This window comes from Ictalurus furcatus, chromosome 7 (genome assembly GCF_023375685.1).
Source record: "Ictalurus furcatus strain D&B chromosome 7, Billie_1.0, whole genome shotgun sequence".
Taxonomy (NCBI): domain Eukaryota; kingdom Metazoa; phylum Chordata; class Actinopteri; order Siluriformes; family Ictaluridae; genus Ictalurus; species Ictalurus furcatus.
In genome coordinates this window covers 19,204,141-19,230,835 of record NC_071261.1, presented here as the reverse complement: position 1 = coordinate 19,230,835, position 26,695 = coordinate 19,204,141, and the positions used below count along the sequence as shown (strand labels likewise).

The 26,695-nt window shown below is 39.7% G+C and overlaps 2 protein-coding genes, 1 long non-coding RNA gene and 6 other non-coding genes across 12 annotated transcripts; 8 read left to right on the top strand and 1 right to left on the bottom strand.

Moving 5' to 3' along the window:
* The first annotated feature begins 1,223 nt into the window (after window positions 1-1,223).
* On the top strand, window positions 1,224-4,976 carry LOC128610067 (uncharacterized). 2 transcript variants are annotated; one of them, XR_008386312.1, is made up of 14 exons: window positions 1,224-1,245; window positions 1,845-1,868; window positions 2,097-2,133; window positions 2,312-2,364; window positions 2,600-2,636; window positions 2,828-2,875; window positions 3,060-3,104; window positions 3,381-3,460; window positions 3,633-3,682; window positions 3,870-3,900; window positions 4,163-4,215; window positions 4,486-4,530; window positions 4,703-4,731; window positions 4,905-4,976. It is a non-coding gene; the product is annotated as an uncharacterized LOC128610067 (long non-coding RNA). The 2 variants fall into 2 exon arrangements; XR_008386313.1 differs by having other exon boundaries at window positions 3,060-3,114.
* Window positions 3,502-3,566, top strand: LOC128610825 (small nucleolar RNA SNORD29). Its single transcript, XR_008386429.1, has one exon. It is a non-coding gene; the product is annotated as a small nucleolar RNA SNORD29 (small nucleolar RNA).
* LOC128610826 (small nucleolar RNA SNORD30) lies at window positions 3,735-3,804 on the top strand. The gene has a single exon (XR_008386430.1). It is a non-coding gene; the product is annotated as a small nucleolar RNA SNORD30 (small nucleolar RNA).
* On the top strand, window positions 3,965-4,089 carry LOC128610830 (small nucleolar RNA SNORD22). The gene has a single exon (XR_008386434.1). It is a non-coding gene; the product is annotated as a small nucleolar RNA SNORD22 (small nucleolar RNA).
* Window positions 4,248-4,316, top strand: LOC128610827 (small nucleolar RNA SNORD31). The gene has a single exon (XR_008386431.1). It is a non-coding gene; the product is annotated as a small nucleolar RNA SNORD31 (small nucleolar RNA).
* LOC128610829 (small nucleolar RNA SNORD31) lies at window positions 4,571-4,641 on the top strand. Its single transcript, XR_008386433.1, has one exon. It is a non-coding gene; the product is annotated as a small nucleolar RNA SNORD31 (small nucleolar RNA).
* LOC128610828 (small nucleolar RNA SNORD31) lies at window positions 4,766-4,838 on the top strand. The gene has a single exon (XR_008386432.1). It is a non-coding gene; the product is annotated as a small nucleolar RNA SNORD31 (small nucleolar RNA).
* An 801-nt stretch (window positions 4,977-5,777) lies between the features above and the next one.
* Window positions 5,778-15,306, bottom strand: arl2 (ADP-ribosylation factor-like 2). Of its 3 annotated transcripts, none has more exons than XM_053629113.1 (6): window positions 15,288-15,306; window positions 12,261-12,340; window positions 11,934-12,044; window positions 9,466-9,628; window positions 9,261-9,341; window positions 5,778-6,303 (listed from the first exon to the last, which is right to left on the bottom strand). In XM_053629113.1, the coding sequence occupies exons 2-6, from the start codon at window positions 12,323-12,325 to the stop codon at window positions 6,169-6,171; spliced, it is 555 nt and encodes a 184-aa protein (XP_053485088.1). In that variant the 5' UTR covers window positions 12,326-12,340; window positions 15,288-15,306; the 3' UTR covers window positions 5,778-6,168. The 3 variants fall into 3 exon arrangements, with proteins under 3 accessions (XP_053485088.1, XP_053485089.1, XP_053485087.1); XM_053629114.1 differs by lacking the exon at window positions 15,288-15,306 and adding an exon at window positions 14,521-14,539; XM_053629112.1 differs by lacking the exon at window positions 15,288-15,306 and adding an exon at window positions 12,920-13,027.
* Window positions 15,307-20,720: 5,414 nt separating this feature from the next.
* On the top strand, window positions 20,721-26,560 carry batf2 (basic leucine zipper ATF-like transcription factor 2). The gene is made up of 3 exons (XM_053629111.1): window positions 20,721-21,568; window positions 21,956-22,063; window positions 25,312-26,560. Exons 1-3 carry the CDS (start codon window positions 21,488-21,490, stop codon window positions 25,618-25,620), a joined length of 498 nt encoding a protein of 165 aa, XP_053485086.1. The 5' UTR covers window positions 20,721-21,487; the 3' UTR covers window positions 25,621-26,560.
* Window positions 26,561-26,695: the final 135 nt, after the last annotated feature.

The following is a 26,695-nucleotide window of genomic DNA, read 5'->3' as shown; positions in this document are numbered from 1 at the left end:
AATCCAAATAAGCTCTACAGATCTTTATTGGAAAGGGTTTAATCAATGTTTTTCATGCTTGTTCAATGAACCATAAACAATTATTGCACATGTACCTGTGTCCTTAAGACACTAACAGTTTACAGGTGCTAGGCAATTAAGGTCACAGGTACAATAACTTAGGACACTAAAAGAGACCTTTCTACTGAAGAACACATTTGAGTTATTCCATCTCAACTGGTCTAGTGCAGGTTGCTCGAACAATTTTAATTTTCCTAAAACAATTTGAGTGATTACCTCTAGGTATTGGCATTGCAAAATCACCAGGTGTTTTTTTTTTTTTTTAAACTTGGTTTATCTACAACGGACATCTTTGTGTTGTGGCAAACAAAATTTGGTTATATGGCTGTTTATGGAAACCTCAATATTGCGGCTCAGGATGGTTCTAGATCCTTGGAACAAAACTTGATCTCTAGAACACATTACAAGGTACACAGACATATATAAATATTTAGCACATTCGTGTTCCTTACACTGAGAACTTAAGTCCAAATGTAACGCTCGAGATTGCTCACAGTTCCACTTTTAATGTAAATACCAAGTTGACAAAGTTTCATGTCTGTATTGTGCATGTCTGCACAATCAGTTTTATTGAAGAAAAAAGTGCTTGGACTAAGAAGATTATTATTATTATTATTATTATTATTATTATTATTATTATTATTAAAATTTATTTGTATTCAAATTTACATGACTTCTGAGCTTTAGAAATATAAATGTATTTGTCAAGTCATAAATAACTTTAAATTTGGACTAGTGGCTGAATACCCAACGACTTCCTTCTCCTTATGAAAAGCCGCTTTCCTACCGAAATTACCCGGAACAATGAATCCCAGGAACTTTTTTTCAAAGAACCATTTGTCCTACAGGTATACTACAGGAATGAATGTATAATGTAGTGCGCTTTTTGTTCTATAGGGGGCTCTAGTCGAGCGTGAGCTTTACCAGAAGTGATGTGAATAGTGTCTCAACTAAAAACTGCGAACTTTAACCTGTTTCGTATCTAGGAAAATGTTGTATCAAATGTACTTTGTGAAATTAATAATCACAAAAATTAGTAAACACATTAGTAACACATTAGGGAATTGTAAAAAACGGTTGAGATGTTTGTGTGGGAATGGTTTTTAAAAGGGGGTGGGGTTTATGGGGTCTGATAAAAGACAACACCGCCTTCTCTTCGGCCATTTTCCTGCAGCACGGACTGAGGTAAGGTTCGTTCTTTTGTGTGTATGTTTGGAGGTTTATCAAAAAGGTCGTATTATTGTTCTAGCTTTACAAATATGCTTAGTTGAACCGTGTGAAGATATTTGTGCAGTAAATCTAGAGTATTTGGTAGTTATATATATAGTTTTGGATTGAGCAGGCCCAAATCCTCCTAAATCATCCTGGTCTGCTTTGGGAAAGATTCGTCATCCATGGCCATCCTCTAACTCTTACTGCTTGGTCGCTTAAATTTTGACTGCAGCACTAATGAAAACGTATTGATGCACTATTAGTAGCGGGTATTTGCTTTATTTTCATCTCTTTTTTTTTTTGGATGAATGACTGCTGAAGCTATGGCGCGCGGTCATGCACGCTGCAATCCAATCAGATCTCTCAGTGATGATAACTTTCACAGACCTGTACTGAAATCCTGTGATTGCAACTATATTATCTGAAGAGAGACTTCTTTTATTTATTTTATTTATTTTTTTCAAGGGTTTTTTCTCTTACAAATCCAGTGTTTTGGTAATTAGTGTGATAGTTTCTCTCAGGCCTCCACGTGGTCATCAGGCCCCTGAGTAACCACGCTTTTCTTATTTCAGACTGGATCTTCAGCAGCTGGACAGGTGTGCATTTCTTTCCTTTTATTCTCAGGTTAAGCCAGAGCAGGTTGCTTGCTCTGAATATAATATACTAATTGTAGTGACTGGTACACTGCTGTGATGAGTCTTGAACTCTCTCTTACTGAATTCTGTTGAGGAGTCTATGTTTAATTCTGAGTAGTTAGTCTTCATCTTGTACATCTTTCATATACTCCTGTGCATTGTGATTGATTTGTGAAATATTCTTTGCAGCTCCTCTGATCTCCTGGTTCAGTTCGCTGATAAAATGGTGGGTTTCATTATGTTCTATGTTCATTTGTCTTGTCTGGGGGTTTTTAATGATGAGTTTATCGACAAGCATATGTCTGAATTTCAGTGATGCTCACTTTTAAATCTGAACCCTCTACCTGTTAATGTAACAGGAAATATTCTGTCCTTTTTCACAAATCATTTCTTTTCTTTAACAGATGTTTATCCCAAGATTAACTTCTCAACATCTGTGTGCAGTGGGTGCCTCTTTGTAAGTAATGTCTTTGTACTTTGATGTTTTTAGTATTAAGCTCTGACATGAAGTGTCTGAAATGATTGAATGGGTTTCATCCCATCGTTTCTGGACGACCACTTGGTCAAATGGCATTCTAGTCACCAAAGTCTGATCAGACAAACATTAGTGTAGATCAGAATTCAGTCACTTGACCAGCCTTTCATCCTACTGCCTTGAGTTTATTTTTATTTTTTTTTCTTCCGCCCAACAGTGGTCCTGGTTTCAATGTCCTTGAAAGACTTGAGGTGGTGAGTACATGTTCACGTTTGTTTTGACACCGCAGTCTGAAAGGATGAATTGGGTTCTACCCATTAAACTTGTGGACGACATCATTGTCCCATGGCATTTTTAAGTCACCAAAGCACTGATCAGACTGCTCTTAATGCATCCTACTATAGTGAAAGTGATTGCTTCATCTCAACTAGACTTTGTCTTGCAGATGTTATGAAGTGAATGCCTGTTGGTGACCACTGCTTTGACCACTGTGGTGAGTCTTCTACATTAACATGCATTTAATTTTGTTGGTGCTGTCTCTGTGATGTAGCATTTATTCTTAGCTCAGTTTGAACCCATGTGAAAACATTGAAACATCTGAGAGATTGAGATGCAAGTTTTATAACTTGTCTTGTGTGAATTTATGTACAACAGTTTTTCTTTACTGACTTCTTTAGATGGGTGGTGTTTGCCTGGAAGGCTGAGGGTGTCTTCAGATCAGGGTAAGCAGATGTATGTTTGCATTTTAAGTAGCATCAAAGTGAGGGTTCTAGAAGTTGTGCCAGTTACTCAAACTGCATGTATCTTTTGATTTGTGTTTGAAACAGCAAACATTTTACCTTAGCCTTTCCTTTCTAAAGATTAAATATCCTTGTTGGTTAATATAAGAGAAATTTTGATTGCAGAGCTAACAGATGTGAACTGTGCTACATGTTTTCATTAGCAGATGCCTCTGAAGCTAGCTTTATTTTAAAAAAGGTCTTTGCTTTCATCTACAGACTGGTCATCCTCTGAAACCAAGATGTTTGTGCCAAATGAAAGTCTTGGCTCAGAAGTGCTCTTAAATGCAGTTGTCATGGTAAATAATTTTTTATAAGTTTGCTTTATAAAAGGCTCTGGTCTCTATGATGAAGATACTTAGCTCACTTTGACCCACTGTGAAAAGTCACGAACACCTGAGGGATCTGTATGCTTTCCACTCTACCTTCCAGGCCAGATGTGTCTGTAATCCCTTTTTGTCTTGTTTACAGGATTGCATTTTCATGAACAGAAGAACCTAATGGTCTACTGTGGGTTTCAGGTACATCAGTGACGCCTTTTTACTCTTCCATGTCTGTTTTAAACATTCTGCATCTTATGATGATTTACTTTGGAATCTCGTTCGTCTGAACTCCTGTTGAGAAATTTTTAATACTGATGATGCTGTGGTCTGTTGCTAGTTGACTTGTACTTAAAATGCAGAAACTAATTGTAAATTACTTATTTAGGGTGGGCCTGACAGTTTGAGGACTTGAACAGGTGAGACCCTAAATTTTTATACTAAAATACAACTTGGTTCACTTTGAATAGAGTAGTTGCTGGTCCTTTATGATGAAACTTGCACATGTCTTACGCACTGTATCGACACCAGAACCTGAAAAGGTGAACCCACTGGTGTTTCCAGAGCAACAAGGGGATAATTTGTTGGTTACCAACCGTCTGATGGCCCAGCTGTGATATTGGCTTATTCTTGTCCTGGAGTTTCACTCCATGTCTCATGCAATGCACATTTTTATTTCAGCTGAAACAATGGACAAGCTGGATGCTCTTTGGAACAAAGGTGTCCCTGATCAGGTAGGTGTGCAGGTGAAGTGAAACGAAAACTGATGAGAAATGATGAAGTGATACCGCCCCAGTCTGATTATGATCTGACTGAATGGTACCCCTCTGATCTACCTGCTCCAATCTAAACTACTCAGATTGTCAGCGTGTCACTTCATGAACCTGAGCTGGAGTCTCTAGAGTCACTGAGTTTATACAATTATTACTTATTTATTTTTTTCCCCCTCCCCCTTTCTCCATTAGTACTTATGTTTAAAAGGGACCTCTTGTCTTTTCTTCTAGGACAATAAGCCTCTGCATGAAGATACTGGTGCTGCCCTGGCTGAGGTTTGTATTTAGTATGGTCCCTTTGTTGAACAACTCTAGGTTGAAATGATGACTTGAGATTACCGCCCCAGTCTGATGTGTAGTGACTGACTGGTACCCCTCTGATCTCCTAGAGCAAATGGACATTAATTAGATTGTTTGACTTCCTAAATGTACCTTTTTGCTTGTGCAGGTCATCTCTTCTGTTGTAGAAACAACTTGGTGAGTTGTATACTTGCTCCTATTGCAGGCCATTATAATAAATGATGAACAGTGATACCGCCCCAGTCTGATTATAATCTGACTGAATGGTACCCCTCTGATATAATGCTTTGGTATGAGCAAATGTCTTGCATGCAAGTGAAGAATAAATAAAATGTAATTTTCTCTTTAAGGTGCTGGAGGCGATGGACATGTGAAGTTATGCCTGTAAATGCTGTCAAGACTTAATAAAGTTCTTAACTCAACTCTTCTCTGTGGTGCTTAGATTTATTCATGGTGATTACATCATATCTACCAGCAGGGTAAACTTTTCATTAAGACCTTCTGAATAGTGACTTCAGAACTGTATGCAGGGTGTCTACCAGTCCTTAAGGTCTTACATTAAGGAACTTAAATATAAGGCCTTAATTAGCACTAATTCACATTTCAAAGGTCTCCATGCAACAGAAAAGCAGATTTGGATATTTTGGCTTGTTGCTTTTTTTTTTAAATGGTAAAGCTGTGTGACTTGCGCTGAGTCTGTGGCTCATTAGTGTGTGCGGCTCCACACTATCTTCATTTCTGTCTGTGCTGAGTTTGTCACTTATTACCTCCATTTGGACAAGACTCGCACCAGATATTTAATTCTAAACTGTTGCTAATTAAAATGTGGGCTTGCTGTGGTTTTCTGCCAAAATAAAATTGTCACGTATATATTCATTCATTCTCCCCCTCTTGGAAAATCATGGGAAGGAACTACTGGGTTATTATTATTATTTTTTTTTTTTAAACCAGAGGAGTAAATGGTAATGCAATAATACTTACTCTACTCTCCCATATTCCTCTAGAAGTTTACCCTGCTATAGTTTAATTAAACCCAGAAATGGATGTATATGCATGAGAACAATCCATTATAGCTGATGTATCGAGTAGCATGATTGGAGGGATGTGCAGGTCTTAAATTTTTGGAACTGTCTCGAATATGGTATTAAATTTGATTACAAAAGTCTAAAATTTATTTGCTATTTAGGAAAGGGGGGGGGGTATTAAAAAAACACTGAACTCATTTTGAAATGATCACCTTTTACAAGCAGTGGAGAAATAATTTATCATTTGGTAAGCATGCACAAACCTGAAACAATAGGAACAAACACTGTCTCTGCACTGAGGTTTGGGCATTAAGAGCTGTAAAATGATGCATTTCTCAACAAAATCACAGAACACTATTTGAACACTTCAGTTTTTCTCCTTAACACATGAGAAACATGAGACTAAAATACAGACCTTAAAGGTGCCAAGTGTTGCACTGTTTAGTTATTAATCTGAAAGAAAAAAAAAATCTGTAACCATGTGCACTGTAGTGCATTAGTCATGTTGCCTACTCAGGGTTGTAACCATAGATATGCTGTTTCTACAGTTCTACATCACTACACTGAACTGTAAAACATGGCTGTTTTCTCAGTCTGCTGTAAAAATCCGAGCAGCGATGTCATCCAGGAGCCAGTCTACGCCTGTCAGGAGGTTCTCTCCAGTCACTGCACTGCAGCCCAATATACACCAGTGATGTGTCTTAATCTCATCCAGAGCTAGTGCCTGTCAAAACAATAAGAGATTAAGAGTTTTCCTTTGCTCCAAACAGATAACTCGATTCATGATGCATTTGACAGGAAATAAATTTAAAATAAAAAAATAAACAAAAAACATGGTTTTCACATGGCTGTTTATGATTATACTTGGTGTTTAGAAGAACTCCATTTTGGATTTGATGAAATATACTTCATGGCTTGAATCTATTGTGTTATACATTACACATGTATATACTGTTGTTATACACTCACTGAGCACTTTATTAGGAACACTATACTAATACTGGGTACGGCCACACTTTGCTCTTAAACCAGCCTCATTTCTTCATGACATGTATTCCACAAGATGTTGCAAACATTCCTGTGAGATTCTGATCCATGTGGACATGATCGCATCACACAATTCCTGCAGATTTTTCATTTGCACTTTCATGCTACGACTGTCCTGTTCAACCGCCTCCCAACGGCGTTCTACTGGATTCAGATCCGGTGACTGGGAAGAACACCGAAGAACACTGAACACATTGTTGTGTTCATGAAACCAGTTTGAGATTACTTTTGCTTTGTGACATGGTGGATTATCATGCTGGAAGTAGCCATTAGAAGATTTTAAAGTGTAGCCATGAAGGGATGAACATGGTCAGCATTTATACTCAAATAGGTTGTGGCATTCAAGCGATGATTGATTGGTATTAACGGGACCAAAGTGTGCTAAGAAAACATTCCTCACAACATTACACCACCTCCACCAGCCTGGACAGTTAACACAAGGCCGATTGGGTCCATGGATTCATGCTTTTGGAGCCAAATTCTGACCCTACCATCTGTGTGCCTCAGAAATAATCGAGATTCATCAGACCAGGCTACGTTTTTCCATTCATCGACTGTCCAGTTTTGGTGAGCCTGTGGCCACTGCAGCCTCAGCTTTCTGTTCTTGGCTGACCGAAGTGGAACCATACATGTTCTCCTGCTGTTGTAACTCAAGGTTCAACGTGTTGTGCATTCTGAGATGCTTTTCTGCTCACCACAACTGCCAGGAGTGATTATCTGAGTAACTTCAGCCTTTCTGTCAGCTCGAACCAGTCTGGTCATTCTCCATTCACCTCTCTCATCAACAAGGCGTTTCTGACCGCGGAAATGCTGCTCACTGAATGTTTTTTCTTTATTGCACCATTCAGAGTAAACTCTAGAGACTGTTGTGAGTGAAAATCTCAGCAGATCAGCAGTTATAGAAATACTTAAACCAGTACGTTTGGCACCAACAATCATCTCACGGTCAAAATCACAGAGATCACATTTCCCCCTTTTCTGATGGTTGATGTGAACAGTGAAACTGCTGGCCCGTATCTTCATTTCTGTGAAAAGTATTTGCCTGATTGCTTCTTCTTTTTTTGTGTATATTTCATACTAAATAGTTTTGGATCTTAAAGCAAAATACAACATAAAACAAAGGAAACCTGAGTAAACAGTATAAATACAGTTTTTTTTATTTTATTGAAGCAAAAAACTTCTCACACCCATCACCCATTTGAAAAACCAATTGCCCCATAAACGTAAAATCTGGTTGTGCCTCCTGTTTTGGAATTTTGGCCCACTCTTCTTTGCAGATCTGCTTTAGTTCAGCCACACTAAAGGATTTTTGAGCATAAACTGCCTGTATAAAGTCCTAGCACAGCATCTCAAATTTTGCCATAGTGTGTGACTAAGCAACACCTTTTAACCAACTTAAAAAGTTCTATTTAAGTGTTGATTTGATTGAACAGGGTTTGCAGTAATCAGGCCTGGTTGCGTCTAGTCCAGCTGAACCCCATTATGAATGCAGTTTCATAGATTTGGGAAATTACTAACTATGGGGGCAAATACATATTCATACAGGTCCAGCTGGTACTGGAAACTTTTTTGCTTCAATAAATAACATTATCATTTAAAAACTGTATTTGTGGTTTCTCAGGTTGACTTTGGTTTATCTTAGATTTTGTTTTAATTTTAGTATGAGATATACACAAAAACAGTAGAAATCAAGATGGAAGCAAATACTTTTTCACAGCACTGTACATGATTTTATGCATTGCACTGCCGCCACACAAATGGCTGATTAGATAATTACATGAATGAGTAGATGTACAGGTGTTCCTAATAGGGATGTCAAGAGAACCGATACTTCGGTACCAAGTCGGTACCAACAACTTATAACGTGACGGTACTTGTTTTTCTGAAGTTGCGTTGGTACCATTTCTAATGGAGGTACCGAGGTTGCAATTCTTCCGGACCTGATGGGGGCAGCAAATACGCGCAAGTGTTTTAGTCGGTCCACAAGTGGTGAAGAAGAAGAAGAACGCCTACAAGCACACGGGAAAAACTACAGAAGTTTAGCTCCACCGCGACTCGTTGAAAGGAAATGTGGTATGGAATATGGAAATACTTCGCATTCGAGGCAGATGACAACAAACATTTAATTGATGCTGTGAAGCCGGTGTGCAGCCGATGCTATTGTTCATTTCAAACAAAGCGAGGAAACACCTGGAATTTGGCAAAGCACCTGAAAGACGGTCCTATATTATGTTTGAGGCATCTGGCATTGTAGCCGTGAAACCAGCTAACGTTATGCTCCATGTAATGTTTGTGATAGCCAGTTATTTGTTAACGACGCTAACACACTGCAGTGTTATAAACTACCTCTTAATGGACCACCATGCATCGCCATTCAGCCCGTGTCCTGTCAGCTAAATGTAGCCTAATGTCACTAATAATTATTCAAATGTTCATGCTTTTAATAAATCTTTTTGGTCTGCCACCATATCAGTGAATTTAAACTAATGCTTGCAATCAGAGTATGAGGTGTATGTGTGCGCGCGCGTTTAGGAGTGCACCTCCACTCATTGTCAGACGGTGTTTGATAACTAAAACCCAAATTATTGCACTCCTGTTTTTTATTTATTTTTTTATTAAAGAATAAAAACTGACCTCTCTGATGGCATCCTTAGACAACGCACCAGGCAAATCCTGTTTGTTGGCAAACACTAGGAGAGTGGCTCCTGCTAGTCTCTGGTAGAAGAAATTAAAATAGTATAGAGAATAGAAGGTGAAAAAGACAACGGAGGCTCTGAAAGCAGTCAAAATGTTCTTGGTGAAGTGTTTAAAATAAATAGAACTGGGTTAATTTTCTCACCTCCTCCAGTAAAAGTGCACCGAGTTCCTTCCTGCAGTCCTCCAGTCTCAGTCTGTCTGCACTGTCCACCACCCACACCAGTCCATCTGTGCTCTCAAAATAATTCCTCCAGTACGAACGCAGTGACTTCTGACCCCCAACATCCCAGATGTTCAACTTGAATCTATTTCCATGTGGGGAAAAATGAGAACACCAAAAAAGGTAAATGTCACAAGTGTATAACATATGAGTGAGATTGCTTAAACTGGTGCATTAAAGGAAGAGTCCATTCATGCAATTATCTAATCAGTCAATCGTATGACAGCGGTGCAACGAATAACATCCTTCAGATATGGGCCAACAGCTTCAGGTAATGTTCATATCAACCATCAGAATGTAAACTTCTATAGAGGTAGATGGGAGACCGTCGCATATATCCTTTTTTGCATTACCATTTGCTTCTACATTATGGAGTCAGTAGAAAAACGTGTTAGATTCCCAAACATTAGTTTTCCAGCACACAATTTAATGTTACAGAAAAATGTTTGTATGTCAATAAAGGAAGCAGAATATTAAGTGCTAAGAGACACTTTTCAGACAAAAACAATGATGGCTGCTGCATTTTGCTGCAAAAATAAGAAGCAAGTGCGACAGTCAAAGTCTCCAGAAGAACCGTAGCTGATGCACTATAAAACTTACAGCTCATTTCCTTATAAAACTGCACTAATTCTACCTGAGACTACTTGATTTTTTTAAAGCAAAGGGTCATCACACCAAATATTGAGCATGTTTAATTTATTATTGTTTACTGCTCTTTATGGTGTTTTTGATTATTTTTGAAGGAATCTGTGCTCTACAGCATTTCTTTTACTGTATGTGTGTATATATTTTTCCCCTTTACAAAAATTTCTGTACATTTATAACATTACTTGTTACATTACCCTGGCATTAAATTATTAAAAAAGACAAAAAAAAAACACCAAACTGTAAACACTGCTGTGAGGGGGTTTCTAATACAACTGCTGAGGGAGTGATGGTAAATTTGTCATCTTTTTCTCTTCTGACTGCTGTAATCTCTCTCTTTATAGGTTTTTTCCTCTCTTGGAAAGTCGTGGAAAGGAAGTACTGGATTTTTTTTCTTTTCTTTCAGTATTGGAGTTATAAAAGAAAAATCTATAACACAGCTTGTATTTAAAAAAAATAGGGTGCGTAAGACTTTTGCACAGTATGGTATATATAAAACTTTATTATTTTGTAATATTAATATTACACTGAATAATACTTTTTTTTTTTTTTTACTTAGGGGTGCAAATAGTAATATAAACCAATAGTAATACATTTCTGACTTAATTCACTTTTATGTGTTAGACTTTGTGGCTTTTATTATGGCGGAAAAACGCAGGAAGACCTCAGTTTAGTTGTGAACAGTTTTTTAAAATTCACTTCTCATTACCAGTCAGGTGAAATGCTGTAAACCTCTGGCTACAAAAATGAGATTGAGATTACGCCAACATAAAAACAAACTTAATATGGTATGTGTTGTGTCTAAATGCAGGTTATAAGCGACTCACAACACAGACACAGATGTGTTGGTGTGGAGCGGCGTTTACTGTGAACCGAGCCGCTCTAAAACACTGATGAGCCACACACACACTCTGAGTGCAACACAGTCAAATGTCTTAACCATCTCAAACAGCAACAAGTCAAAATAAAATCTAAATTTGCGTTACGGTGTCGGTTGCATTTTTCAGTCCTTTGAAATGTGAATTTATGACAATTTAAAGACCTGCAGAAACCCCTGGAGAACCCGTAGGAAACCCCTTAAGCACGGGGAGAACATGCAAACTCCAGGCGCACAGGGCGTAGGTGGGACTCAAACCCGAACCCCGGAGGTGCGAGACAAACGTGCTAACCAATAATGAACCAATGTGTATTGCATTTTTAAAATGCTATATTTAGTTGTTTTGGCAGGATTACTAGCTTACTGTAGGTCCATTTAGGTTTAGTTACTTTGAGGTTGGAATGCCTAAATTGAGATATGTGATTATCATGACTGTATAAAACTCAGCGTTTCTTCAGATACTGTTTCACGTTTTCCTTTTCGGTTTAATAATATGTGCGTTGTATTCTACGTCTTACAGCTCGCTACAGCTGGGTTCTCGAACTTCCTGCAGTCAGGAAGCTCTTTAACAGTCAAATAAATGGATTTCATGAACATTATTTAAATGTGCATAATAACGTATTGAGGCACTGAGCTTCACAACCGACTTTGAGGACCACTGATCTACAGTGTGGTTTTTACTACAAAATGTCAGTTTTGGATGATTTGACTCTTAGCTAAATCTAGGGCTTAGTTACACTACTGTATAGCAATTTCACAACAATTAAAATCAATCACACATTTATAGACTTTTTAGCACGAAACTGGATTCTGCAAAAAGCCTGTATAAATGTAATATTAACATTACATATGTCATGTTGAGACTTACCCTCTGTGTTCCAGTGTCTTTATGTTGAATCCTAGTGTGGGAGAAATGGTGCTGACATCCTCGCCATTAAATTTCTTCAGTATGGTGGTTTTTCCAGCATTATCCAGCCCACTAATCCAGTGGTTAAGGAACCAGAGAAGAAAAGCCTTTCAACTTATCACCAATAACAAGTTTCTTAGCTAAGTAGCGTTAATAGCCAGATAAGATACATTTAAAGTCAAATAATACAACATACATAATAGCATAAATGAGTAAATAAGCATACACCTTCTTTGGGAATTAAGGAGGACACGTGATGCAAAGCTCTATGTAATGTATTAAGGATACAGCATCAGCAGGCGCATCTCTCGCTCCTTATGTTTCAGCTTCTTTAGTATCGTCAGTAAACCCATTGTGAAACTTTCAGCCTGTCCCACAAAACAAAAAAAAGATGCAATGAAACACTTTAACTTTAACTCTAAAATGACACAGCTATCTCTTCTGCATCATTCCGTCACGACACCACGGCGCTCTTCAAACCCGGAAGTGTTGCTACTGTTGACTTCAACATCCTCAAACATTATTGGTCAAACGAACCACCGTCTTGCCCACCTCACAAATTGACCAATCACTCCGAGCCTTCAGGGCGTGTCTGTACACAGGATTGGTCAAAGCAGCTGTCAAGCACAGAAATGCTTCTACACTGTGGCACCATATTCAGCCTACTGACTCCACACCGCCACCTGGTGGCGCTCAGAGCCTCTGTCTGCTTTAACAACCGCTACACAAAGTAATCTGGATTCTTCTTTTCATTGTTTTAGAATGAATCTCCTTCCGAAATTACAGTCAAGTTATCAGTTATTTCCAAGCTAGATTTAAGAGTATTGCCCTTGTAAAAGTGCCGTTCCCCTGTCAGGAAGCTCACACGGTTATGCGGTGTAGCCAGAAATGGACAAAAATGAAAAATTGTCTTAGTGTAAAAATTAATTAATTTAACCAAGCTGTACCTTTTTATGCAGATCGAACTTTTTAGCCCAGTCATAGACTTATAATGAATAATCTAACTGGAATAAAGTTGGCTTGACGTTGGACGTTCGATATTCGCGGATATGTGGAAATTAAGGGACCATCTCTAAAGTTACATACGACATTGTTATACACGTTTATAACTTCAATAGCATTTGAAGGGAATGACTTACAGTCATATAACCAACTGTAAAGTGTTCATCTAGGTGTGAGCAATGATGCACACCTTTTAGATTTTTGATATTTATTGAAATAAACTATTATATACATATATAAAAATTGCCATGTATTTTATTACTGCATGGGCTCATACACAAAATATACCATTATTTAAAGCTCAATAGCATTTGAAGGGAATGATGTACAGTCACACAACCAACTGTAAAGTGTTTATCTAGATTTCAGGTATGACGCACACCTTTTAGATTTCTGTTATTTGTTAAACTAAATTATTAAATCCCGTTTAAATTTGACATGTATTTCATTACTGAATAGGCCCATACACAAAATATATCATAATTTAAAGCTCAATAGGATTTGAAGGGAGTTACGTACAAACATGAAGCCAACCGTAAAGTGTTCATCTAGGTATCAGCTATGAGGTAAACCTTTTAGATTTCTGATACTGATTCAAATAAGCTATTAAATCATATGTAAATTTTGCCATGTATTTCACTACAGAGTGGGCTCATATATATATATATATATATATATATATATATATATATATATATATATATATATTTGTTTAATTAATAGGACGTCTATTTTCTTTTGAAGAAAACCATTCAATCCAGTATGGGTCATTTTGACTCCTTTTATGCATTCGTGAAGTTGTTTTTGGTTCATGCATCGTAGGGTTAAATATCAAAAATCTAAAAGGTGTAAGTCATACCTGACACCTAGTCAAACACTTCACAGTTGGTTTTGTGACTGTACATCATTCCCTTCAAATGCTATTGACCTTTAAATAATGGTATATTTTGTGTATGAGCCCATTCTGTAGTGAAATACATGGCAATATTTACATATGATTTAATAGTTTATTTTAAATAATGTCAAAAATCTAAGAGGTGTGCATTATAGCTGACACCTAGATGAACACTTTACAGTTGGTTATATGACTGTAAGTCATTCCCTTCAAATGCTATTGAAGTTATAAACGTGTTTAACAATGTCGTATGTAACTTTAGAGACGGTCCCTTTCGAACGTCCAACGTCAAGCCAACTTTATTCCAGTAATAGACTACATGTCTGAAAAGCGCATGTAGGGTGAAGCAGCTTCTAGGAAAGAGTCCAAAAGAAGAATGTGTGTGTGTGTGTGTGTGTGCAAGAAATTATATTGGTGCTTTTCAAAACTCGGATTGTTTTAAAACGCAGGTTCCTAATCATGGACCTGGAGTACACCTGCATAGTTCTGGGTTTTCCCAATTCACCTGTCTGTTAAACAGCAGAGTAAACAGACAGGGATAATAGAGATAGTCAAAGATAACTGAGGAAACTCCCTGAAGATAAGCCAAAAACAAAAAGTGAAAAAAGACACAGGAACTAGAAGAACCAGCTAAATAATACCGGAACATACCAGTAAAACGTGCAAAACTATTGATGAAGCGGGAACTACTGAGAAGCAGGAAGCTCTGACATGAAATGAATCTCTATATGAATCCCTAACACAGAGGTCTGTGTTAGCAATGCCCTTTATTATAGCCTTGTGTTCACTATATTTTGTAATACAAGATTTTGCTGTATACATATATATGTATTTATATATATATATATATATATATATATATATATATATATATATATAATTTGTAAGTCATACAAAAGAATAATCTTATGTTATCTCTAATATATTCCAGTAGTTCCCTTTCAAAGGAAACTTCGATGTTGCATTTAGCATAACAGTAGATGAAGCCCCTTGCGCGTGAAACGGTATCTGAAGCTTCTGTAAAATCTTGCCCCTACTTATAGGCCTGCCGTGATCAGGTGACGTGGCAATTAAGCGCGTCGCATGATATATATTTGGCACCTGTGAACCACGCCGTCAGCTTTATTATCTTCAGCGAGACTACATGGCTGTTGTTTGTGTGACCAAAAAAAAACCCAAAACACCCCACAACACAACCGCTTCATTTCTACTCTGTATTTTCTCAAAATCTCTGAACTTTTCTATCCCTTTTTTGGAAGAAAAGAAAAGAGAGGGAAGTAATGAGCGAGAAAGAATTCAGGAAGTGTGTTACACCTGCTCCCGTTTCAACAATGGAGTAGTGCACACTTTCTGGGTGAAGTGTTTAGGAGTGTAGCATGCCAAGGCGGCCTCGAGAGGCTGCGCATGGTAATGCCTACATTAAGCAGCTCGGCCCGCGACTCGCGCTCTTCTTGGAAGCCGAAGCGAGTTGGGTTTCAGAGCCTCGCGGATCTGGGCCTGCAGCTAGCCGTCTCAGGTTCGGGGGATGTCTTATGAATCCGGAAGAGGAACCGGAGACGAGTGCTGCTCTATCTCTGTCTCTGTCTTCCGGTCCGGCTCTCCGCTGGATTTTGGAGCTTGCGTCGCGACTCCTCCTTCCGCTATGGAAAGCCAAAAGGGGGAAAAAGGTGGGGAAAAAACACACACAAAAATAATAGTAATAATTCCTCTCTGACTCTGAGGAGCCTGAAGGATGTGCTAAAAACTGAGAGCAGCATATAAAGAGCTGCTTGAAGGTTGTTAGGGCAGGTAGCCCCCGTGCTGCTGTAGGGCCTCCCCTAACCAAGGCGGTCCCCAAGTTTTCAGTGTTCTCTGGTCAGCGAGCTGTCACAGGGCAACGAAAATCTGATGCTTTCCCTCCAATAGAATGTGGAATAGTTAACGTCACTAAAAGAACATTGGGCAGCGTGGAAACTACTGCCAAATGTGTCGCCATGGGTTCTGTCTACCGTAGAAAAGGGTTACCGGGTCCAGTTTATAGCTTGACCCCCCCCCCCGGTTCAGAGGTGTACTCACCACAGTAGTCAGTACAGACCAGAGCCTGGCGTTAGCACAGGAAGTAAGTTCCCTTTTGGACAAAGGGGCCATAGAATATGTACCCCGTTCCCTAAGAGAGGGAGGTTTTTACAGCCGTTATTTCCTGGTCCGCAAAAAAGTTGGGAATATGCGGCCAATTTTAGATCTGCGTCATCTGAACCGTACTCTTCGGACATACAGGTTCAGGATGCTGACGCTCAAACTTATTGTGCCACAGATTCAGTTCGAGGACGGGTTTGTGACGATAGATCTGAAAGATGCATATTTCCACATAGGAATATTGCCCAGCCACAGGAAGTACCTGAGGTTTGCGTTTGGAGACAACACATACCAATTTCGGTTCTTCCCTTCGGGCTAACTTTATCCCCTCGCACCTTCACAAAGTGCATGGATGCAGCTCTGGCTCCCTTGCGACTCCAGGGCATCCATGTACTAAACTACCTGGACAACTAGTTAATTCTAGCACGATCCAGGGAACAGGCGGTTCAACATCGAGATGTTGTTCTCGCCCACAGGAGGAGCTTGGGGCTCAGGTTGAACCTCAAGAAAAGTATGTTTTCTCCACTGCAGAGGACAACTTTTCTAGGGGTTATATGGGATTCTACTACGATGAGGGCGTTTCTATCCCCAGCACGCGTAGGATCAATCCTATTAACTTTGAGCAAGATAAAGCTAGGTCTGGGCATCCCCTCCAGTCTCTACGAAAGACTGTTGGGCCTTATGGCAGCAGCAGCCAACGTCATACCGTTGGGCCTATTGCACGAGACCGTTTCAGTGGTGGCTGAAAACTGCCAAGGCTGAAAACCTCTGAGAGTAATCAGTGTCATGCGGCGATCCCTACGTGCTCTGAGTATTTGGAGGTGCCCGCAGTTTCTAGCCTCGGGTCACACTCTAGGGGTGTCTCCTTACCGCAAAACGGTAATGACAGACACGTCCCTCACGGGCTGGGGTGCAGAATTAAATGGCTGTCCAGCTCACAGTACTCATCTGGAGTGGCAGATAAATCGCCTAGCGATGCGGGCCGTATTTCTAGCACTGAAATTCTTTCTTCCTCAGTTGAGAGGTCACCATGTGCTAGTTTTGTCAGACAACACTGAGGTGGTCTTATATATCAACCACCAGGGAGGGTTACGTTCACGCTCCCTGTTCAGGCAGGCGCAACTAATCCTTCTCTGGGCAGAGGGAAAGTTCTTGTCAGTGAGTGCAATGTACATTCCGGGCAGCCGGGATGTAGGGGCAGACATCCTGTCGAGGCAGGGGCTGAGGCTTGGGGGTTGGAGGCTCCATCCACAAGTGGTGGAGTCCATATGGCGGAGGTTCGGACAAGCGGAAGTGGATGTGTTCGCCTCCGAGGAGACAACACACTGCCCGCTATGGTTCGCCCTCACTCCTCCCGCACAACTGGGGCTGAACGCCATGGTGCACACGCGGCCAAGGTCATGTCTATATGCCTTTCCCCCGATCGCTCTGCTCCCACAAATTCTAGCGAGAGTTCGCCAAGACCAGCTCGAATATGATTCTCGGAGATAATTTCCCTGCTAGACGGTACTCCTTGAGAGGTTCCCATCCACAGGGATCTACTGTCTCAGGCCGGAGGGCTGATTTATCACCCTCTGCCAGAACTATGGAAACTGTGGGTCTGGCCCCTGAGGGGCACCAGCTCATAGATTCTGGTTTCACAACTGAGGTTGTAGAGACCATATTAAATGCTAGAGCACCATCCACAAGGGAATTGTATGTGCTCAAGTGGCGGCTTTTTGTTTTTTGGTGTGAGGAATGTCAGCTAGACACAGTGAACTGCGCAATAGCTACAGTCCTGGAGTTCTTGCAAGAACGTTTCTCAGCAGGGTTGGCTCCTTCTACAATCAGGGTTACGTGGCCGCTGTTTCGGCCAGCCACGACCCGGTTGGTGGAGTCTCTGTGGGGCAACATCCTCTAACTTTGAGGTTCATGCGTGGTGTCAGACAGCTGAGGCCCATCTGCAGGCCACACATACCTTCCTGGGACCTTTCTGTGGTCTTGGAAGGTCTGTCAGGGGCCCCAATTGAGCCCTTAGAGTCATCCTCTGAGAAGCTTCTGACTCTAAAGGTAGCTCTTCTACTGGCCCTGACATCTCTCAAGCGAGTGGGAGGTCTACAAGCTCTCTCTGTTGCCCCTTCCTGCCTTGACTTTGCCCCTGGATTAGCCAAGGCCTTCCTGTATCCTAGGCCGGATTATATTCCTAAAGTGCCTACATCGGCTGCCCACCCTGTGATGATGCAGGCTTTCTGTCATCCTCCATTCCTCACTCCGGAACAAGAGAGGATGCGCCTGCTGTGTCCAGTAAGGGCTCTCTGTACTTACGTCCACCGCTCCGGCCAGTGGTGTAAGTCGGAGCAGCTGCTGGTCTGCTTTGGTGGCGACAGTAAAGGTGATGCTGTGTCAAAGTAGTGCATCTCTAATTGGATAGTGGAAGCAATCTCTATGGCTTATAAGACGCGCGGTCTCGCCACGCCTCTGGGCATAAGAGCTCATTCCACTAGGGCGGGTGCCTCCTCGAAGGCTTTGTCCAACGGAGTATCCTTGCGGGATGTGTGTGCTGCTGCAGGATGGTCTACGCCACACACATTCTTTCGTTATTACAGCCTGGATATTCATTCCACCCAGGCTCGAGGGTGTTGCAGTGACCCTCGGGCTTGGGTCTTTTTGAACAGGTCTTACCCTCAGTATGACGGAGTGGGTATTCCCGTTCCCATACTGTTATGCTAAATGCAACGTTGAAGTTCCCTTTGAAAGAGAACATCAGGGCTACGCATGTAACCCTGTTCCCTGAGAAGGGAACGAGACGTTGCATAGCTCTGTCATACCAGGGCAGGCCTGTGAATTGTGTCTTCGCTTTAGATAATAGAGGCTGGCGGCGTGGTTCACAGGTGCCATATATATATCATGTGACACACTTAATTGCCACGTCACCTGATCATAGCAGGCCTATAAGTAGAAGCATGATTTTACACAAGCTTCAGATACCGGTCATGCGCGCAAGGCGCTTCCCATACTGTTATGCTAAATGCAACGTCTTGTTCCCTTCTCAGGGAACAGGGTAACCCCGACGTTTTTAAGCCAAGTGTAATAGTCTATGAGGTAATAAATTTATACACCCTTACATTAGGCTACAATTTCTCTTTTCAAGTAAAAATAAGTATATATTCTATATAAAATGAATATAGAAACACAGACTCAGTGTTATTGGGACTAGAATAGAAGTCCCATCATATAGACACACATTATAATGAAAATAGCCTTCATCTGTGAGGTGTTCGTGGTTAATAGTCAGTTTATATACATTTGGCAAACTTATACCTCTCTGGTAACAGCATTTTAAATTATTCGTGTTAGTTATTTTTTTCCTCAAAATATATTCCATGATACTGACTTGACAGCACACTATGTGGAAAAAAAGCTGCCTAAATTGTCATTTCAACTCTGTCCCAATTGCACCTCAAACACACCTAATATTTCACTGGAGACTTTCATATGACCACATGAAGAGAATGCCTTCCTCTATACAGCACAGGAAGGGTCAGTGGGTTGTGTCTGGGTGTTCCTTGTAAAGATTAGGGATGTTCAAGTTAGAACTGATGTCTAGGATTTTTCCACAAAACATTCTTGGATAAAGAATAGAATAGAAGCTGTACTAATAGCAGGCTTGTATATTCAAATGGTGGCATTCATAAGTGACGTATTAAGAGTACAGCAATAGCTCTAGTGAGTAATGTGCATGGATTTGGATCAGAGGCCTTCCCATTTTGGATCAATGCCAAGAGATTTCCATCTTCACGACCATTTCATCATCACAGGAAATGTAATCGGAATTTAAAAGTACTGTTCTGCCCTGAGAGCCTAGACCATGAGTCATTCATTATAAGCAGTACTGGATTTTCTGCCACATTTATTCCCTGTTGAGGCATGGCAACTCTTCGGAACTGGTAGGGAATTTCCAAGTCGGGAATTGGAATAATCACAGATGTTATGCTGATGCAAGAGGAAAAATGAGTCAGTTTTTCCAGATCTCACTGCTGATTGATCAGAGACCTCTGATATTTTCACTTTTAAATGTTATGTGTTACAGTATCCAGTGTAGTGTGGGGTCAGATATGTAGGTGGACAGGAGATACAGGCAACATCCAATGACAGCTAACAGGATTAAAAGATCGTCTTGAAGAAGACATACAGGTTATACGCACTCAGAGAGGAAACTTTTGTAGGGTTTATAGTTTAACTAAAGCAGACGTGCAGTAGCAGTAGCTCTCACTCCACCGCCCTCCCCTCAAGCACCTGGAGTTTACTGTAAACCTCAGGGTATCTTACACTGGGGTTTACAGTAAACTCACACTGCACTTACTATCACAATGGTGGTTGACCTTGTGGATTTCTAGACTGACTATAACCTAGAATGTATTATGTAAACCTGTCAAATCCAGACTGATAAAGTAAAGCTTACATATCATTTCATTTTATTAGCACAAATCAGTCCAACAACATGCATTTGGCGTTGTCCATCCCCATGCTGTTTTGTCATGTACATGATTCTCTCCTTTAGGATTTTGTGAGATAGTCATGACGAGAAGACTAAAAGCACTAAACTGTACATTTCTTTGTGGCTGTGAAGGTACAGGTATGTTTTGTACCTTTAATATGTATTTTTTCACCTGGAGATTTAATGCACATAAATGAACCGTATTTACCCTTCTGACAGAATAAAAAAACAATAGAAACAACAGAAATTCTAATGGTTTCCACTACATATACACCATTAACCATCAGTTGTTAACTGTTAAAACCATTACCATTACTTGTCCTTAATGGTATCCACTAGACATAACATGTCACCAATAGAAGTTAACAACAAATTACCAGTAGAGACCCACAGTGACCATTACAACTTCCATTAAAACCATTACAAATTCTATGAGGGTTTCTACTGGGTTTTTCCCCCCAGCAGTGTAAAAGTTAGTCTATTCCACTGTAGCCACAATATTGCCCATGTTTTGCTGAGAGTGTAAGCTGAGGCTTATTTGTCTTCTGACTGTGCATTTCCTCTTGCGTTGAAGAGAAAAGGGGTCTGTGTGTGGGTGGTTTGAGAAGCCTGCGGGCTATGGGGGGTGAGAGGGAGGGAGTGAGCACATGAGAGCGGGAAGGGTGAAGTGTACGGGAAGAGCGTCCTGGCGCAATATGTTATACCTTCCGCTCTCCACCTCCGCGAACGCGCCCGTTTCAAATAATGTGAAAGTGAAAGAGACTGCACTCAGCGGCTCAGTATAAAATAAAGCAGGACAGAGATCACACCAGTTCATTCTTGTCAGGCCAATACCCTTTCGCCGAGTTGCGCCAGTTTAAGCTCACTCTCTTTCTTGGAAAGAAAAGCACATGCCTCGTATTTAACGAACTCACCAGACTGGAGCTTCACTTATCTTCGCTGGACCGAGTTAACATGGAGACATCGTTTAAACAGCCGCGTTTTTAAAAAATAAACAGCAAGGAGAAACGAAACACTTCTTTCGAGATGCCAATTGCTCTTATGGAAAAGTTAGACGAAGAAACAAGCTCTTTCTCTGGAAGTGATTGTCAGAGTCCACAGAACTGGGTAATGCCTTTATTACACGCATTAATTATAGGCTAATATTATTTATTATACACATATTTGTGCAAATGATTGCATATACAGAGTAATGTGTAATAACAGTATCAATACTAAGTCTACTAATATTACCACTAATAATATTATTATGAATGAATATAGTATTGCATATACTGTCTAATAATAATAATAATAATAATAACAATAACAACAACAACAACAACAATAATAATAATAATATAATCCAAATACTCCTCCTACCACTACTAATAGTAATAATTTACTAAATAGTTTTTTTATTTTATTTTATTTTTTACATTTTACTATGGCACCCATATCCACATCCAGTAAGTCCAGCATGTGTTCATTTGCTTGGTGTGGTACTGTGTTCAGGGCAGAGGTCAGCCAAATGAGAGGACTTGTCAGCGTCGACAACGCAACAGAGATGCAGCTCGGAAGAGTCGCAAAAAGCAGACAGAGAAGGCAGATGTGCTCCATGAGGTCATTTGATTTTTTTTTTCATCCTGCTACCTTATTAATATTACCCCGTTTATCGTTTACTCATGCCAGTCCATCATCTTAATAATGCATGTCTTGTTGCCAACCAATGAAACCTTGAAATAGTCACGATCATCTATTACACACTTAGAAATAGTTCTTCAAGGGTTCTTGAAGGGGTTTAAACCCTCCGAATCTTTCAACTTCTACTTTGTACCCTTTCTGATTGGGAAACAACCCACTAAAGTCTCTTAAAAGTTTAAGGGTTCTAAATTTTCTAAAGAGTATACTGTACATTTATTTGACCTGGAAAAGGAAGTATACTTTTAAGTAAAAGTATAGTTGTGTGCAGGAATGAAGTTGCTGCTTACAATATAATTTGCAAAGAATCTGTGTTCACTGTGAAAACCTGTGCCTTTATATGAGTTGGTAATAGATGTGTGTGTGTGTGTGTGTGTGTGTGTGCGTGTGTGTGTGGGTGTGTGTGTGGGTGTGTGTGTAATAAAATGTGCCTAAAGGCATTTCTTGGAAACACGGTCTGTTAACAGAAAAGTTATTGTAACTTGAGGTCAGATTCCTTAGCCCCTATGTCACTTATGTCTCATTTGATATTTCCCTTGTGTAGTGTTACTACACTGGTTACTTGTAAAGTCTTTTGTGAAACTCTATGTGTATTTACTTTGTCTTCAATGTTTAATTTAGTTCTCGTTTCCATTTTAGCAATAAGCTCTTTGATTTAATTCAACACTACAACTGTTTCGCTTTCACTTTCTCTTTTGAGGTTGTGCAAACCTTGGACTTTCCCCTGTGCTTGACCTTGCTATTATGCCTCATTGTCTTCACAACAGCATCAACTCCTAGACAAATGGTGTACTTTACCATCCATAAGGGCTTATCGAACGATCCCGCTTTGGGAATCCTTAAAATTTCCATCCTACGACAGAGGATACTCTTCTCAAAGTGCATTCCAAGCAGGACCTTTTTAAGAAGCTAGAAAACCCTAAGTAGTCAAAACATCCTTGAGGAAGTATTTTAAAAGTGTTGTGTAACTCATTAAGCAGATAATAATCTGTATTATTAAAATAACAAAAATACAGTGATCGCTACGAAAACCTGTATTGTGCCCAGTATGACCATAACCTGTATTATTTATGACAAAAATAGAGAGAGAACCCATGTCACACCCCTCTTCATCTCCCTCCACTGGCTTCCTGTAGCCGCCCGCATCAAGTTCAAGGCCTTGATGCTCACCTACAAGACCTTGTCAGGAACAGCACCCTCCTACCTCAACACTCTCCTGAAGGCTTATGTTCCCTCTCGCAATCTGCGATCGATTAGCGACCGACATTTAGCAGTTCCAACTCAGCGTGGCGCAAGGTCCCTTTCCAGAACCTTCACGCTAACTGTTCCTCAGTGGTGGAATGCACTTCCAATCTCAATCCGGACCGCAGAATCTCGCACCATCTTCAAAAAACAGCTAACGACCCACCTCTTCCGTGAACACCTAACTAACCCATAATAATAATAATAAAAAAATTAAAAAATTTTAAAAAATTTTGCACTTACACCTCTACTCTGTGCACTTTGCTTCTTCTGGAACTCAATTATTGGATCTTGTATGGTAGCACTACTTGTATTGTTCGCTGCTTGATATATTGCTTTGCTTGTATTTTTCTCATTTGTAAGTCGCTTTGGATAAAAGCGTCTGCTAAGTGAATAAATGTAAATGTAAATGTAAAAATACAGTAATTACTATGAAAACATACAAACTGAGATATACATTTTGTATAATTAATCAATATACACTCACTGGCCACTTTAATAGGAACACATGTACAAGTGGCAGCTGTGCATTGCATAAAATCATGTAGATACAGGTCAAGAGCTTCTGTTAATGTTCACGTTGTCATCGTCAGAATGAGGAAAAATGTGATCTCAGTGACTGATTATGGCATAGTTGGTGCCAGACAGGTTGGTTTAAGTACTTCAGAAACTACTGAAAAAAAACATCAGTTTCAGTTTAGTTTAGGTGAGTCTGCGCCCACTGTAGCCTCATTTTATGGATTTCTGTTCTTGGCTGACATGAGTGGAACCCAACGTGGTCTTCTGCTTAAAGTTCAGTGTGTTGTTAGTTGTAATCTGAGTTGCTTTTCTCCTCACCATGGTTGTAAAAAGTGGTTATTGTAGCCTTCCGGTCAGCTCGAACCCGTCTGCCTGTTTTCATCTGACCTCTCTCATTAGTAAGGCATTTCTGCCCACAGAACTGCTCTTCACAGGATGTTTTTTTTGTTTTTCACACAATTCTGTGTAAACCCTACAGACTGATATGTGTGAAAATCCAATGAGATCAGCAGTTTCTGAAATGTTCAAACTGGTCTGTCTAGCTCTGACAAGCATGCCACAGAGAAAGTCACAGATAAGACACCAAGCATTTTTTGTTTAATAGAAGATTCTGGCTTCTTGAAACATTCCTCAAACAAGTTAAAATGAAATTATTGTATTTTTTTCCCCAGATAAAGTAAAGGAAAAAATTATGGAATCACCTTGTAATTTGCATTTCTAAAACAAATACCAGCACTAAAAAATTTTAAATTAAAAAATTTGAAATATTGGACACTTTTCTCATTCTACTGATAGAAAATAGGTTTGGTGATGACGAAGTCATTTTTCAGGATGATTATGCATCTTGCCACAGAGTAAAGTATGTTAAAGCGTTTCTTCAGGAAAGGCATATCAACTTAATGACATGGCCAGCAAACAGTCTGGCTCTCAATCCCAATGAAAATTTATGGTGGAAATGAAAAATATTGGTCCATGACAAGGCTCCATCTGTCAACCACTATTTGAGAAATTTGGAACCAGCTTGATGGAGAATATTGTTTTTATTCAGGCCATCATAAAAGCCAGAGAAGGAGCAACAAAGTACTAATTGTGATTTTTTTTTAAATTAATGATATCATAATTTTTTTCCTCAACATTGTGTGATTCCACTGTTTTTTCCTTTACTTGATTTGGAAAAATTAATATGCCATTAATTAAAACAATTTAATTTAATTTGTTTAAGGTAGGTGTCACAAAGCCAGAATGTTCAGCAATCAAAGAAAATTTTTTTGTGTCATATCTGTGATTTGTTTATTTGCTATGAAGTAAAAAATCTGGGTGAGCATCCTCTAAGCGTCGTGCTTCCATACATTTTTGCCAGGGCTTGTACTAAGGTGGTTTTAACATGAAATTCTTGCTTTTCCATACAGGAACTGCAGACTCTGGAACGGTCCAATGCTGCCTTAGTGAAAGAGATTTCCGAACTGGAGAAAGAACTGCAGTGCTACACTACAACCTTAAAAGAACACGAACCCCACTGTACACTATCATGTTGGTCTGCACCTTCCATACCAGACATGTCTACCTCAGACTTCCCCCAACCCATTAATTCAAACCCTGGGGAAGAGCCCATTTTTCCAACGCATGATCCAACTGCGCTGGACTTCTCTCTTGCTGAGCTCCTGGACAGGACTGAGTGGATGCCATGGGACTCAGATATAAGATTGCCACCATTTTGAAAAGAGATGGTGGATGTTAAAGCTGAAAACAAACAAAAACGTAGCTGTGCTATACTTACTTCCTCCTACCACCCCTATCTGGCTTTAACATGTTATTAGGTGCTGTTTTTTAAAAAAAGTCTCTTTAAAGGATTTAACTTTGTACTATGCTTTATTATTAAAAATGGAAATTTATTTTTTATAAATATTTTTTAAAATATATTTGACAACTACAGCCTACTATTCAGTGTAGAATGTAATGACCTGAAAGAAAAATGTGATATGATTATTTCAGTTTGTCCACAAACCACATTGCTGCTCATCTGTATAATAAACAAAACGAACATTAATATACTGTATATATGTGTAACATTTAAACAGAGTCACTAAATCACTGAATGTAGATTTGTATGCTGTAGATTTATACCTAATATATTTGAAATATATACAGTTTGATAGATTCCTTACACGTGTTTGTGTTCATGTCAAATGCAAAAGTGGGGGCTGTTGTTTATGAAGTGTGCGTTGTTGATGATTGAGGAGAGATGGCTGAAGGGTTTTAGAAGATGCTGATAAGCTCCTCCGCGCGTGCACATAATAAGCACGAGGCTACAGGGACATGGCTGAGCAACACTCCCTGTGTTATCTGTATTGCATCCGATCCTTAATTTCGACTGAGAGAGAGAGAGAGAGAGAGAGAGAGCTAATGTGTTCTGTGTGGCCATGATGATGGAAATGTGATGGAGCTGTAAGAACAATGGCTCTGTGCGCATGCAATGTCAGTCCCAAAATACCGCGGCTATAATGAGAGAGAGAGAGAGAGAGAGAGAGAGAGAGAGACTGGAAGAAGAGGGCTAGGAGGAAGGAGACACAGACGACGACTAGGCTATAGCCTGTCAGACCGACACATGGTCATGATCTCGGATTTATTTGAAAGAAACTGGCGATAATTCGGCATCGCTGCTGGTTGGATTAGTGAGCGAACGAGTGTGGGAAGGATTTAAAAAAAATAAATTAAATATATATATATATATATATATATATATATATATATATATATATATATATATATATATATATATTTATATGTGTGTGT